Here is a 15915-nt window from a genome sequence, read left to right on the forward strand (position 1 = left end):
TTGTGTAATTGTGTGTTATATCTGGAATTTAGTACAATAAACTTTGAAATGGAGCATTATCTCCCTACATTTAAGTAAAGATAAGAAAATATATGAACAGATCAATTACACGCTAGTGCTATCAACTTACATATCATTCAGTAATATTTTGCCTTGGATGCTGCACAGTGGGTTGAATCTTTCCCTCTGTGAGGTGCACATGCTGTGTTCTGCTGACTAAAGTGTACAGGATAAGTAAGGTCATACCATCCGGCTTTACACCTTCAAAAAGCAATTCACCCTTCAAAAGAAGCGCACCTCAACCTCCACTTTCTTTCCAACCTCCACTTTATATCCTCCTCCACACTTGAAAATAGCAAGTTTCCTTTCAAGCAACTTTTTAAATGGAAAATGATGCTATGGATAAATAAGCAGAGTGTTGCAATATTTCAAGTCTTTAGGTAAATGCATTCCAACAAACACTAATCCCTTACAAAAATTAGGGGAACTTGAGGGCAGTAAACACGAAAGCCAATTCTTCAGCGTGCACATACCCTTTCTGTCCTAGACGTACGACTTAAGGTCAGCTCCGCATGTATTCTTTATCCATTTAATTCCCTGTTGCTGGGGATCTATCATCAGAGGTCAGCACTCGCAGTTTCTTAGAGAAGTGGCATTTTCTGTTGGCATCCTATCACCAGGCAGTCTCTCGTTACTCCATGTTGCAATCATAGCATCATCCGTCAATGTGGCAATTGGGTCCAGGCCCCCCATCACAGGAAAAGGAACCTTCTTGAATCAGAGTGGAATATAATCATCCAGCAAGGTTACCAAGTAGTAAGATGTGACTCAGTGCAATGCACAAAAAAACTGGGCTGATATAAACTAAAGTAAGGCAGAAAAGTAAGGAGGATCCCTGTGGAGTTTCAAATGCAAAAGAATATTCTAGGAAATGTGATGAGAAGCAGTTTATCATATTTATAACAGATTCAAAAAAACGTGTTTTCTCTTAAGATATTTACTTCATAAAAATATTTATAGTTCAATAATATTAAAAAACCACTGTATATTATAAATTTCAGTGTATTCTGATAGTGAAAATTCAATACTTATGTATGCTCTAAAGCAGCTATTTCTGGAACATAAATCAGTATTTATCCACACAAAAATTAAAAAAACAGGATTCCCAAGGCATCTCATTAATATAGTTCAGCTATGCTCAAAAGCCAGAGAATGGGATGATCTCTGAGGGCAGAGGCAGCCCTGGAGCTCCCTGTGGGGTGCCAGATACAGCAAAGCTCTTGTGTGAGTGCCTGTTCACTAAGAAGGAAGCTGTGATAGAGCAGCCATCAGACAGCTATGCTTGTTGGATGCTACACTGTCACAGGCATGTACAAGGAGATGAAATCAAAAAGAAATGGACCATCTGAAATCAGTGCTTACCGAACAGGTATGGGTGGGAAGAGAAATGCCTAATGCAGAGTAAGAGAGAGTGAATAACTAAGTTGGAAAAAACAAAAGTGGCTGGTGGAAGCATAATAGAAGCTCTATATCAGATGCCTGGAATTGATCTTTTACTTCATGGTATTATCCCAGACTTCCTTATTTGTGGGTTTTGGATTGAATTCAAAATCTATAAATAAAGGAAAACATCATCAGTATTAAGCCTGAATGATCTTCTATCCCATTCAGAAGTGTCTTAAAAACTCTTCCGTCAAAATTTTCATCCTCCCTGGACATGTCTAGTCCTCAGACTAGAGCTCCAGACTAGACTGGAGCATCTTTTAAAAGTACACACTGAAACAAAATAACCCATGTATATGGGTGGTCATTTAAATTAAAAGCATTACATATATTTAATTTGAGCCAAAATTGCACGATTATTAGTAATAAGAATGGCACCACAGCTCTAGTGCAGTTTCTGTGGCACAGTGTCATACTATTACAAAATGCATACCACCTTAAATTGTCTAACCCTTGATTCTATTCCCTGAGCCCAAAATAAACCTAACTTTTGATGAATTTGCTGAAAATATAGGAACAAAAGTCCCAACAGGCATACACTGCCCTCTGCAAGCATGCAACTTATCTATCTTCCATGTGTAATACATTCATCTAAATATACCAAAAGACTGAAAACATGATTTGTTTTATCTCTGGACTGTAAGGCAAGTAATACAATCATTTCTATGAGCTGAAATACTTGCTTGTGAAAAACACTAGCACTGGGGTGTTATCAGGGTTTCTAATACTAATTTTCACACAGTGCAAGGAAAATATTTTAACATATAGATACATCTATTGTCACTGTATCTGCACAAAGCTGATAAATACTTCATGGCACAGAACAACTTGATGTTCCTTCTATACATGACTATTAATAAACAGTATGGAAATATAGGGAACACAGTGAATATAGGACGCAAGTAGGAAGAGGTAATGAGCATTTGCAGCAGCAAGGAAGAAAGGAATAGTCCAAAGCTTCACAAGTAAGGAGAAAGAAAACTTTGCAAAGACAACTCTAAGGATTAGAACATCTATGCATTTACTGAGTACTATTAGTTTCCCCTGTGTACAGAAAAATGGGAATTATCATAACTACATGCTCTTTCTGGACCTGAAAAGCTAAGCAGAATAGGTCTCTCTATACAGGTCTATCACTTTTTATAACTTTCACTGTTACAAAGCTGTCATAAAGAACAGACTTCAGCATTGAGAACTGGAAAGGAAAGGGATTTTTTTTTTGCCCAAGAGAACCTCTCTCTCTCTCATGCCCCTCAAAATATACTTGTAATCTAAAGAAAGTATGTGTGTGTACATGCATATATATATATATATGTATATATACATATATATATATATTAGTGCATATATATACATATACTGGAAAACAAATACCAGATCTGTACTTCAAATTTTTGAAAGATAGCAACTTTAACAAAGCAGGCTCCTGAGACTCCCATTTTGTCCAGTAAATTTTACTTTTTTCTGCCTTTAGAAAAGGAATACAGAAATGCCCCATTAGTTCCTGATGATACTCTTTTGAGAAGGGTCCAAAATAAAAACACAAGTGCTGCTGGTAAGTAAGATACCACGACATAAAGTTTTCTTTTTTGCTTTGAGGTTTCCAACGGACAAGCTCAAATACATGTTTTTCAGACTTCAAAGCAAAATTAGAAAACATTATCTCCTGAGCAACATGGAAATGACAGAATGTTTAATGTTAATATCTCCACATTAAAAAGTAGAAGCACACAAAATACAGCAGGAGAAGTACTCTGTCAGCAAGAGACACACTTCCAAAGACTGCAAAGATTGCTGGAAGCAATACATACTTTCTCGTGGTGATTTGAAACTTTTGAAGCTGAAAACAATAGGATAGAACTCTTCATCAAACATTCTATCTACAGACTTTTTTCAGTAATCAGTTTTGTCTAGATCAGATACAGCATGGTGGGCACACTGCAATATAGGCAGCATCTGGTGTACTACTGCCAGTGCAAGCATTTCCAGCAACATTCAGAAAAGGTAAAAGAAAAAAAAAAAAGAAAAAGCTGTTTTGACCTCAATAAAGATGTAAATTCTACTTTTTTTTTCTCACACTTTTTTTTCCAAGGGAAGGAGCAAGGCAGTAGAGTTGGTGTCCCTGCCGGTGGCAGGGGGGATGTAACTTAGATAATCTTTAGGATCCCTTCAAACCCAAATCATTCTGTGAAGACTTGCAGGATTTTTTACTCTTATTTATCTGCCTTCTTTTACCTAATAGCTCCAGATGTTTTACTCAGTTAAGGCTGCAATGATTTGAAATTATAACAGGAGGAAAGATGAGGGTGACCAAACACACAGGTTGCCCAGAGAGGTTGTAGAATTTCCATGGTCCTGGACAACCCGGTTTAACAAATCCAGTTTGGGCAGTGGGAGTGGATTATCTCAGAAGGTTCCTTCCAGTTGCAATGATAGTATCAAAGTTCTTCATATTTTTTTTTTCCCTACAGAGAAACCCAATTTCCCTTGTGCACTCTGCAGAGGTTATCTTAACCACGCTTATCTTGGAATATTTTGTATGAATAGTCAGGAATGGTCTCAAATATTGATGATTTCTTATAAGTAGCTATGTGGAAAGCTGTCATTTTATTCCAGTTATGTTATAAAGACAGCCCACCATCTATTTAAAATGTCAAAATGGTGGCTAAAGGATTCCAGAAAAATGAATGTATCTTCTTTAAAGAAAGTTAATGTTTAAGACATGAATCATCTCTTTTTCAACTGGGATGCGTGCCATGACATAAACCCCAAAGTAGCAGTATTTGGCACATCAACCTTTGGTTGTTCTGTGTATGCAACTCCCAGCAAAGGAATGAATGTATGCATGAATGCATGTTCAAATAGCTTCAGCATGGAAAGGAAGGTAAAAATTGATCATCCATTAGAGTCATCTTCAAACTGATAAAATTTTAGATGTAAAATTTGAATAGACTGCCATAACATCTCTTCTTTGTTTGTCTTGTTTGAAATACTTCAGATAAAATAATTTCACAATTTATTCACTTGCATCAGGGAAACCTCAGGAAATCATTCCCCAGTGAGTAGAGAAACTGAAGCAAAGCAAGGGCCAGGATGAAAGAAGGAAACCACTTTATAAGGACTGTTCTATACCCATAAAGACGTTTGTCTGTATGTCCATACAGATATTTGTTTTTCAGAGCAATGACAGTAATCAAATAATATTTTTCCAGTCCTTTATATGATGCAATAAAATATCGATGAAAATCTCTGAATAGGATGTATCCTCCATACTTCATATAATTTTGTTTTAAATTCTTGCTTTTTATTGGTGTCAGCTGCCTAAGAGCTTAAAAGAATGTGCTTGTTCTTGAAAGCTATACAAATTATAAAATCAAATAACAACTCACTCTCATTTAAAATATAATTTTCTATGTGTATGCAAACAAAGTAACAAACTAATTGTTAAATTTTTTATTCATTAAGCATTTTCCATTGATATTTTTCAGAAAAATCAGAAATATTTACTGAAATGGTTAAACATCCTACCTTGTGAAGACAGACACAGAATTCTATGATCACAGAAGACTCAGACTCTTTTGTTATAAAAGAGGAATATAAAGTAGCCACTAAGAAAAAAGAAGTATCTTTAATCAAAGTATGTGGTTAAAAGAGCTATCATGTAAATGTTTCACAGTGTAGACATAGGAACTTGGTGTGTGAAGGCCTCTTAAACCCCAATTCCATTCATAAAAGATGCCCAACAAATTACATGTAAAGGACCATTCCTGTTGAAGGCTCTAACAGCAACCTTTGCAATATAGGAGTTTTGTTTTGAAGTGCTTTAGACATCCATTTTTGCCTACAGAAGTTATTGGATTTTTCTTTAAATCATTAACTGAAGGCAACAAGACAATAAATCCATTAATTTACAAGAGGGCTTTTTGATTTATCCATTCTCTCTTCTTGTTGTCACTAACTGGTAAGTCATAAACAATAAAGAGCACCCACCTCATTCTCCAAAATAGCTTTGAAATTTGAAGATTTACTAAACATAGAATGATTGTCTATTTAAATCTTCAGTAATTTTACCATACCAGCCAAGCACCATAAATCACTAGTGACATTGGCTAACAAGAGTTTAAGAGTTGGAACATGCAGTGTAATAAATTTCCAGACATTTAAAAATCACTATAATTTTATTCTAATGCATTATAGATTGCCTGTAATGTCATCCTGGCCGGGGTGACCCATTTCTAATTTTGAACAGCTGTTCAGCTCGGGAGTTAGTTAATGATTAAATATAAATTGCCTGATTTATTAGTCTGAATGGCTGAGCTTCCAGGTCAATGCTATATAGACAAAATCATCAGTCTTGATGCTTTTCAGAAGTTAACTGTCTCCTCTTCTAGTCAAAAAGAATTTACTCTCAGAGGAAAAGGCTTGACATTCTCAATTAATCCTTTAAAATATTTTCCCCCTTAATTTACACAATAAAATCACTAATAAAACTTCAAATTTTGGAGATAAACTTCTTTTAACAATGTGTAAATCTTCAAATCCAGGACCTGGAGACTAGCTGTGGGCGAAGGTCATTGACTTCCACAGAGCTTCCAGAGGATCTGGAGGTCTGCAAGGTCAGACCAATAGGGACCATCTCAGGTGTACTGGGGCAAAAAAAAGTTTTCATGTGCAGATCATACATCACCTTCACTGTTTTTCTCCCAAAGAAAAGACTATTTACATATTTTTCATTTCTAGCATATTCATTTCAAAATCAGGTAAAAAAATTGATCTGTTTTAATTGCATTAGGTTTTTTGGATAGCTTTATACTCTTACAATATTTTTTTCCAAACTGATTTAATCCTGATTTCTAGCCTCTGCTGAGAGATTTGCAGAAACAAAGATATTCACACTCTGATCTTAGAAAGCAAGGTCACAAGGATTTTAAGAAATCCAACTTAAAATATTTGTTCAGACTGCCTTGGGAGCTTACATAGTAGTGTGAATATTCTTTGTATTTTCTATTTCCTGTCATATACACTCATTTGTCAAAAAGGACATTAAAATTCTAGATGTTGAATTAAGACAGCATCATTTCTGTAAAGACCTAAGAGGGACTGCTCAGCAATGGTGGCAATGCTGAGGCTGACTTGAACGGTTACTGGCCGTTAAATAGGCACGTGTTAGCTTTAATGATGTTTGTCTGCAAATAAAGTTAATAACCACACTGAAATATATATAATTTTACCATAAATACATTTCATTCTTATTTCAAAATTAATAGTTTCTGTAAAAGAGGAAAAAAACAAAAGCAATCAGCAAATAATATCTGACTGGTGCCTTCCACTTATTTGCAATCTAAAGTGCAATAGGGGCAGATGCAGGGCGACTCCATCCTGACCTAGAGGATTATTCAGTCTTTCTGCTCATTAACTAGAAGCTGCCCAGGCTGTCACAATGTGTTCACAGTTGTATATAAATGTAGTGACTTAGTTATCAAGATTTCTCTCTAGCAATCATGCCAAAATCAGTTTCTAAACAATACTTGATTTTTAGGAGATTAAATTATGGTACAGCACATTTTACTTCTCAGGATTTTGTTGTGAGTTTATTTGTGGTTTGGGGTTGTTTGGTTGGGTCTTTTTTAAAAATTTAAATGATTTCTAATAAGGGTCACCTTGTCTCCTTTGTCATCCCCCTCCTGCCTTGCACTCCCCCAGCCTTTTTCCTCACACAGTCTTCAAAAATTTAAGCTTAACCTCATGCTCAACAGAACATTCCAACTATTTGAAAACTACACTAGGATGTAGTTTTGCCTGAACATTCAGGCAAAATCTTTTTACATCAAGTCAGTTGACCAACCTGCTGGCTAGCTCAGTAATTTTTTTTGTTCAGTTTACATCATCTTGACATTGGACTTTGTCTTCAACTGCTTTGTTGAGTGGAGATGTGAGCTTACGCAGAAAAGGGATGGGTAAATAGTATCGTCTAAAGCTTTTTTTGGGGGGTTTTGCTTGTTTTTTAATTATTATTATTTTTATTTTAAATAATATATTTTAATGACAATAGTTGTAGACAGTACCTTTAAGTCTGAAGGACGCAAACTTTAGAGGAAAGGTTTTGCTGTATTCTGTGTTCTTTCTGTAGCTCCTGGCACAATACTCTAACAACAATTTAGGTCAAAACAATACAAGAACGGAATTATTATTTTCATTTTGTATTTAGGCATGGTGACATAGGATGATTTAGCAATTTGTTCATGGGCAGACAGAATGGCTAGTGGCAGAAAACAGGCAGATCTCCTGCATGCTGATCTGCACCTTGGCCAAAGACCTTTTACAACACTTCTATGCACCCTGCTCAGAAGGCAGCAACATACCCCTGCTTTGCTTTCAGGGGTTTCATACTGCACATACCTCAGTGCAAGTTGCCTCAAACTGTTTTATTTCTGTAGAGTAACCACATAGCTAACAACAGGTAGTTCCACTTTAGGACAAAATTTTCCTGTTTCAGGTTTAATGAAAGAACTCCAACAGCAGTAAGGAGTGCATCACCCACAAAAGCTGGGTGATTTTGCAGGATCAAAGATTTAGATCTCTTCTGCCATGTTTGGTGCTTGAATTCATGGTGTACAACCAGGAAATTAAAAAATTATTTATAAATTAAAAATAAGAAGTGAATTGGCAAAGGGGGAAAGTTGCATCTTACAAATTAATACAGAAGGCTGACTTGATTTCTTTAGGGATAATGAAGCAGCCAATCCACTTTTTAATGCTGATGGATCTCAAACTGAGAGACTAATGAGGACTTATACTCAATAAGGGCATCTCACAGAGTTGGGCTATAAGTAAAATTTCATCAGTCTAGCATTCAAGGCATAAGAAGAATGAACACAGTAACAGCTCTCTACTCTTTTTTAAGAGAGACTTATTTCTAGACATCTCAAGTTTGCCTGCACGATAACATAGATCTGACTATTGTTCAAGTACATTCATCCATCAAAGGCTCAGATAGCAAAGATGAGAAAGTGAGACAAACAGCAAGGAATGCCCCAACATCTCTGTGGGATTTGGTTTTTTGATACATAATAGTCTCCTTTATCAGAGTACTGCTTATCCTACGATTTTAGAATAGGAAAGTTGTCACTACAAAAGACACCATTCCCTTTTGTTACTTTTTCATATCATGTAACATAAATAAAGTCTTGCAATAGCAGAATTACATATTGCATTTTATATCCCAGCACTGCAAATTCTATGGGATAAATCACGTATTTCAAAAACACTTGTCATTGAGAAAGTCAGTGCCAGGGAACTATACTCCACAAATCACAGCAGAGAGCCATTACTCCCCATAGCAAGTCTGCTGGACAGTACCCTTGTATAATCCTTTTCAGGCACAGTGTATGTTAAATTCTCTCATAGATTAATATCAATGACTGTAATGATAAATAATACAAATTGCACCACATCCACAAAAAGGATGAACTTGACCCAACTTTTTAGCCTTAACACTACTAAACTTTACTTCTCTTATTTTTTTTTGCATAGTCTAGGCATACTTATTGTAATACACATGTGAATATAAAATCATAATTCTCACAAATATTTTTATCAAATAACTAGTCTCACGAAGAATGGAAATCTGATTTATTTTCACTCAAAATCTTATAAAACAATTTTGAAGACATAAATTATAAATTATAAAATAATTGTGAAGAAACAGTCTTTTTTCCTATTCCCTAACCATATTTTCACTCAATTTACTGTAAATATATAGCAATTGTTAGACTTTATGGTATATTAAAACTTTAACATGCGAGAAAGGATTAGTAGGCATGACCTCCCACAGAGTATCTTTAATCATCTTTAAAACTTTTAAAATGTTTAAAATTACATACTGTACTGGTACCAGCCTGTGTATACTTGCCATTAAATAAAATTACTGTAACAATATTTATTATAATGTTGCCCATAGAACCATAGAATAATTTTGGTCAGAAAAGACCTTAAGATCATTGAGTTAACCCAGCACTGCCAAGCCCACCGCTAAACCATGTCCCTAAGTGCCACATCTACATGTCTTTTAAATATCTCCAGGGATGGTGATTCATCCTGGGCACCCTGTTCCAGTTTTTCAGAACCCTTTTTGGTGAAGAAAGTTTTCCTAATATGCAGTCTAATCATTCTCTGACACAACATGAGGCCATTTGCTCTTGTCCTATTGTTTGTTACTTGGGAGAAGAGACCGACTCCCACCTCACTACACCCTCCATTCAGATAGACAGCAAGAAGGTCCCTTGTGAGTCTCCTTTTCTCCAGGTTAAACACCCCCAGCTCCCTCAGCTGCTCCTCATATGACTTCTGATTCAGACCCTTCACTAGCTTTGTTGCCCTTCTCTGGACACTCTCCAGTACCTCAATGTCTTTCTTGTCGTGAGGAGCCCAAAACCGAATACAGGATGTGAGATGCAGCCTTACCAGTGCTGAGTACAGGGGGAGAATTGCTACTTTGATCCTGCTAGTCACACTACTTCTGATACAGGCCAGGATACTATTGGCCTTCTTGGCCACCTGGGCACACTGCTGGCTCATGTTCAGACTGCTGTCAATCTGAAGGACAGCAAAGACCCCAGGTCCTTTTCCGTCAGGCAGATTTCCAGTCATACTGCCCCAAGCCTGTAGTGTTGCATAAGTTTGTTGTGACCCAATAGGTTCCAAGTGCAGGGCCCAGCACCTGGCTTTTTTGAATCTCATACATTAGGCCACAGCCCATCAATCCAGCCTCTCCAGATCCCTCTGCAGAGGCTTCCTACTCTCCAGCAGGTCAACACTCCCTCCTGATTTGGTGTTGTCTGCAAACTGACTGAGGATGCACTCAATTCCCTCATCATTTCTCATTTAAAGATATATTCTGGAACCCATGAAAAGTGAAAGGAGATCAGTTTAACTGTGCTGCCTAGACTGAAGATTTATTATTTATTACTAACTGCTGGACCAATTATCATCACTGAGAATTCCTGGCCACAAAAACTTCCATATGAAAAATATGTACAACTCTCCCTCCCTCTCTCTCTCTGCCAACAGAAAGAAGCTGAATTCTGTGTCAGGGAGCACAGAGAATCCATGAAAGCAGGACCAGAGGTCACTAATATCTGATGCTCTGCCTTCAAGTTTATTCTTTAGAAAACTGATAGAGGAAGATAGAAAGAGAGAGGGAAATAAATGACTGGAAGGGAAAAGGGCAAGAAATTAACTGAAGAAAAGGGGCAACCTCCCACAGACTGGATACAGTCAGCTGACAGCCCAGATAGAGAGATACAGAAGAATGTCCATACAGCGAGACTGACTTTTCTTTAATATTATGAGAATTCTTGTGTTTATGGACTATGTATGCGCACAACTCAAATAAGGAATAAGAGCTTTCTACAGGCTGATGGGGTACACAGGATTATCAGCAGCTAAGGTAAATAAAATCTAGGTAGATGTTGCTAAGAAGTGCCTGCATGGTTCTTTTTTTTTCCCAGAAAAAGATACAAGTTTGCCTTCCCTTTATACTAATTTAACAGACTTCCTTACACAGCGAATCTTACCTTTAAAAGTCGGCCTGACACAAGCCAACTGGAACAGGTTGCATAGGGCAGGGGTGCACATTACCAAATACTGAATGAAGAATTAAATGAAGCAGATCGAGAAGTACCATGGTTGGAAAAATGGAGCTGTTGAACTTTGCTAGATGTGAAACTCTCTAGAAAAATCGAAGAATACGGATGGATATGTATACAGCATTTCATTCTAACTTTAAAAATCGATGACAGTAAAATGTCAATTTTTCATGATGAATTTGCATATTTTTATCAGCTCATTCTGGTTAATGCTACTGCTGTACATCACATTCGTCCTCGTGAAACATCATGTTGTACATCATGTTCTTTAGCATATGGATTAATACAAGTTTTCAGCTGAGGAAGTCGAGCTGATTTTAAATGCAAGGTTGAACAGTGCAGTTCAGGATAATCGAATAGGGATGAAAATCTACAGACAAATTTATTCGCTGTTGACCATGCTGTGCATGTTTAGATGGAGAAAAAGGCTGAGCCCAGAAAGCAAAGTGGAGATTGTGAAATGCCAGCTGTAACTACGTTTAAAACAAAAGTGTTTGCTTTCACGGAGTTAATGAGTGTCAACTCTGTTAAAAAGCAAAATGGAAAGACAGGAAAGGATACTGTTCTGCATTCACCAGCCACAGAGTCACAGAATATTCTGAGTTGGAAGGGACCCACAGGGATCATTGAGTCCAACTGCAAAACGAAGGGCCTGTACAGGAAACGGACCTGTGACCTTCCCGTCATTAGCACCATGGTCTAACCAACTGAGCTAACATTTAGGGCCATCACTGACACTTAGGACCATCAGTCTGCAGAGCTCATTCCATCTACTGAACCCTGCTAATGAACTCAGCCTCTCATCATCCTCTCACATTTCACAGGTAGGAAACTGGGCACTAACCATCAGAGGAAATGCATCTGTCAGTCACAGGATATTCTGTAGGTGAAGTGGGTATTACATCCCCAACTTGTTATAATTCTTCTACAATAAACTTTCTTCTAAGATTCATAGATTGTTTGAAGCTCTTGTTGCAAGCTCTGTCTTGCAAGCTAACCTGCAATTTATTTTTTTTCCTTCTCGTTGACAGTCCTGTGGAAACTATCAATGGCTTTTATGAGCATGTGCCTTCACGTTATGCACTACTTACAGATGCTTTGATCATTTCTAGTCTGCCATACAGCTATTAGATAAAATTAAACATGTAATTAAAATTAGCTTAGTTCAATCACTTTCAAATATTTTCTTTAAATAACATTTTAAATTCTCTCAGCTAACAAGGGATTACATGGTTTTCATTCCGTAAGTACAATAAATACATAAATCACTGTTAGTCCAAGTGTATGTAAGCTTATGCACCCTGTTTGGATATAACATATGTATAGGTAAGCAGTTTGTGGAAATTAGTAACTTCAATCATCTCACAAATGGAAAAAAGCATGACGCATTAGATGAGCATCCTATTCCTAGCTGGAACTTGCAAGACACTTGAATGAACAATATTTTGCATTGGCCTATGCAAAGAATTGCACTGTAACTGAGGTTTTCAAAGTGAAATAATTAGAGGCTGTATAGTAGAATACTTAAAAATGGTGACTGTATATTCTTCCTGAAAGATAACATGCAATATGTGGGCCCCAAGAAGCAAATATAGAAATGACCAAGAGGAATAATTTGCCTTAAAAAAATAATTTTGTCAATAATCTTCAGTAAGGAAATGGTGGATTAAGACAAAATTATGTAAGTGTATAAATTTTTTAAGGGTTTTCATATACAAAAACTGAATCTCTTCTTGGCATCTTCAAAATTCTGGACTAAGTCACAACTCAGTTACAAAAAGCAAGTCAAAAGCAAGTTTTCCTGAATTACATGTATGCAGGAGTTTTTACTATATAACACTCTCTTACCACTTGCTCTCTTCGGGATCACAAATACATTTTAGCATACATAATATACACACTGCACACACAAGTATTTCCTGTTTATTCTTCCACTGAAGTTCATCTTCTTGCAAAATATTACTTGACAAACTAAATTTCTGTTTTATTTTTGGAATCATAAGATGGTATAGGCTAGAAGGTACTCTCAGCTCAATACTGGCCTAACTTCAAAGTTTTCTTTGAATTCTTCACAATCAGCTCCACATCTTCTCTAAGACACTAATGAATGAACAGCAATCAAGAAGTAGTCATAAAACGTTCAAATATATATTATTTTGCATTTATCACTACCAGTGAATTTGACCAACTATAGAGTTATTCATTCAACAATATGAGCTCATAGCTCTGGAGCTTATTATTGTTATGAGTAATATCTACTGGAGAATTGAAAATTACAGCCACAGTTCCTTTAAAAAGTTCATCAGGTGGATCAGCTAGGGTATGAATTAGTTATAAAAATAATATTTTTAATGGGATCCTCCCAACATGTAAACAGAATCCTGGTTGAACATGCAGTGACTAGGAAAAATATTCATATTAAATGACAGCATGACAATTGTTGGTCTAACACAGGAAACAGATTACTGCAAAGGAATTGCAACTTTGTCTGTGGTACAGAATTCTTCCTACTAACAACCTTCAGAAAAATTCATGAGGAGAGGAAAGGGGAAGTAAATAAATATAAAAACACAGGATGATTCAAAGTTGGAGGCTGACTGAACTGCAAGGTCAACTAAACCAGGAAAGGCTTCTTTGAGATACTGTCAGTCAAAGAAGAGAGATGTATTAGTGCTCTTCTCATAGGAACACATTAAAAGAATAAAACATTCCATAAGTTTCAGGGGTGACTGCTGTGAATTAAAAATAAGCAAAAAAAAAAAATCTCCCCAAAGCACCACTGAAAGGGTATTTTTGTCTAAAAGTAAGTGTTTGCACTTAATAAACATAAATCAGTAGAGATTTGTGAAATAAAAAAACAGAAATCATGATTCTTCTGTAAAGCTGTCTTTTAGCATAGATACAATCTTCCTTAGGGCAGATGCATTTTGACCTGAATGGGCAACTCCTAAGTCACACAGCTAAGGCTGTTTCATATGGTAGCCAAATATCTGCTATAGGTGATGACAGGATTTTTGGGATGGAGGTCAGAGGAGTCAGAAGAGGAAGTGAAATGGTAAAAGCTGTCTTTGTTTACCCATTAAAACTGCATCAGTAACCTGTCAGAACAAGAAAAAAATGGATACTACAACAGCAGGAGAAAAACCTGGAAATTGCTTAAATAAAGAATGAAATTCTCAAATAACCATAACTCACAGGCTTCCAAGAGTTTCCAAAGAAGTGAATCTCAGTCACTCTTTTAAATTGTTAATTCAAGAGAAAACAGGAAGAATAATCCCCACACTACAGATTTGTTCAGCCTTAGTTTATTGCTTGATGTCTTAAATTGCGAGATTTCAGATCTAAATGTTACCAACAAAAAAAGTCTTAAGCCAAGTCAAAGTCTTTTAGGACTAAATTATGTCATAGCTTTTGAACCATTTGAAGCTGTCTTTGCTAAGTAACAGTAATTAGCTTGCAGCAGAAACTCCTTCCACCCACAGTCTCTCAAGATACCATGTCTTTGTATCAAGAGTGCTTTGTGTTGTGGTTGCTCCATTAAATGAATACTTAAACAACAAATAATCTCTCTCAAAAGTTCAATAGCTACTTGATGGCAAGTGTGGTCTTCAGTTCAATAATTACCTCACAAGACACCTGTCAGTAAAAGACTAATCAAAGTTTCCAATTCCATGTGCATGTGTGCGGTGTATATGCATTTGTGGGCCTTTCAAAAAATCAAAGGAGATTTGGTGTTGTTTAATGACAAACATTAACACAAATAAGCATGAACTTCTAAAGCCATTTCTGGAAGTTATTCTCATACTCCAGTAGGTCATTACTCATATAAACACTTGGTATTTATTCCTTGTAAAAATCACAGCCAGTTGCTTGTATTAACTATCATTTCAGTTTACTAATCTATTGGTTATAGTGTGCCTAGGTGGCTTTGAGGAAATTCAGTCATTTTGGATAAACAGTTCATGTGCTACTACCCAAACCATGGAATGTTCTTCAGTACATTTGGGGGAAAATAGTGATAATCATAATGAGAGCACATCTTTAATGTTTTAACTATAAGGTAATAAAATCAATAAAATTAAAATACATTAACACAAACAAATAAATAAATAAAATAATGAAATTAGGTGCGCTCAAGATGTTAGAGAAGGAGACTTATTAATCAAGCAGTACTTACAAGAAGCTTTTTCCTGACAGTTTCCAGTTTTTCTGTAGCTGCTGCTAATTCAGTGTGAGCTTGAGCCAGCGCACAACATTGTGGTTCTGCCTCATGATGCACCTTGAAAAAGACATACAACACAGGTACATTAGACAAGAAATTGTCTCACTTTATTATAAAAATTATCAGTGACTTTTGATGAAAGACTTTCCGATAATCCTAGTAATCTTTCTTTACATATATTTGCTTTAGACTCCTCTGTCTAAACAACAGTGGGACACACAGAGATTTTGTTTTTTATTGACTTAAAGACTACAGTAGATTTTATTATAGTTTATAGAAGAATATCTTAAGCAGAACTGAATGCACCCTTAGTGGGTCTACTCTCCAACTAAAATTAATTTACATGTATCATTTTCATGGTTTTAGAATACAGGTGATAATCAGTCATTAAACTTGAGTAGACTTCAAATAAAATTGATAAGTTTTTTACTATTTTGTAATTAAATGATAGCATGCTATAATACTAGAATGAATGGAGAAATCCTGCTGCCAGGTGCTCAAGGGAATCGCAAATGATAAGCTCTGTCTTACACTCCAGACAGC

The 15915-nt window shown here is 36.2% G+C and overlaps 1 protein-coding gene across 1 annotated transcript in view; it reads right to left on the bottom strand.

Annotated features, from left to right (window-relative positions):
- DNAH11 (dynein axonemal heavy chain 11) overlaps positions 1-15915 on the bottom strand; it is a 93097-nt gene that overhangs the window by 15002 nt on the left and 62180 nt on the right. The window contains 5 exon segments of the mRNA XM_032688805.1: positions 534-555; positions 558-771; positions 2183-2185; positions 2972-3049; positions 3052-3139. Coding sequence (XP_032544696.1) covers positions 534-555; positions 558-771; positions 2183-2185; positions 2972-3049; positions 3052-3139 — 405 coding nt within the window.

The sequence above is a fragment of the Chiroxiphia lanceolata genome, chromosome 1 (genome assembly GCF_009829145.1).
Source record: "Chiroxiphia lanceolata isolate bChiLan1 chromosome 1, bChiLan1.pri, whole genome shotgun sequence".
Lineage (NCBI taxonomy): Eukaryota > Metazoa > Chordata > Aves > Passeriformes > Pipridae > Chiroxiphia > Chiroxiphia lanceolata.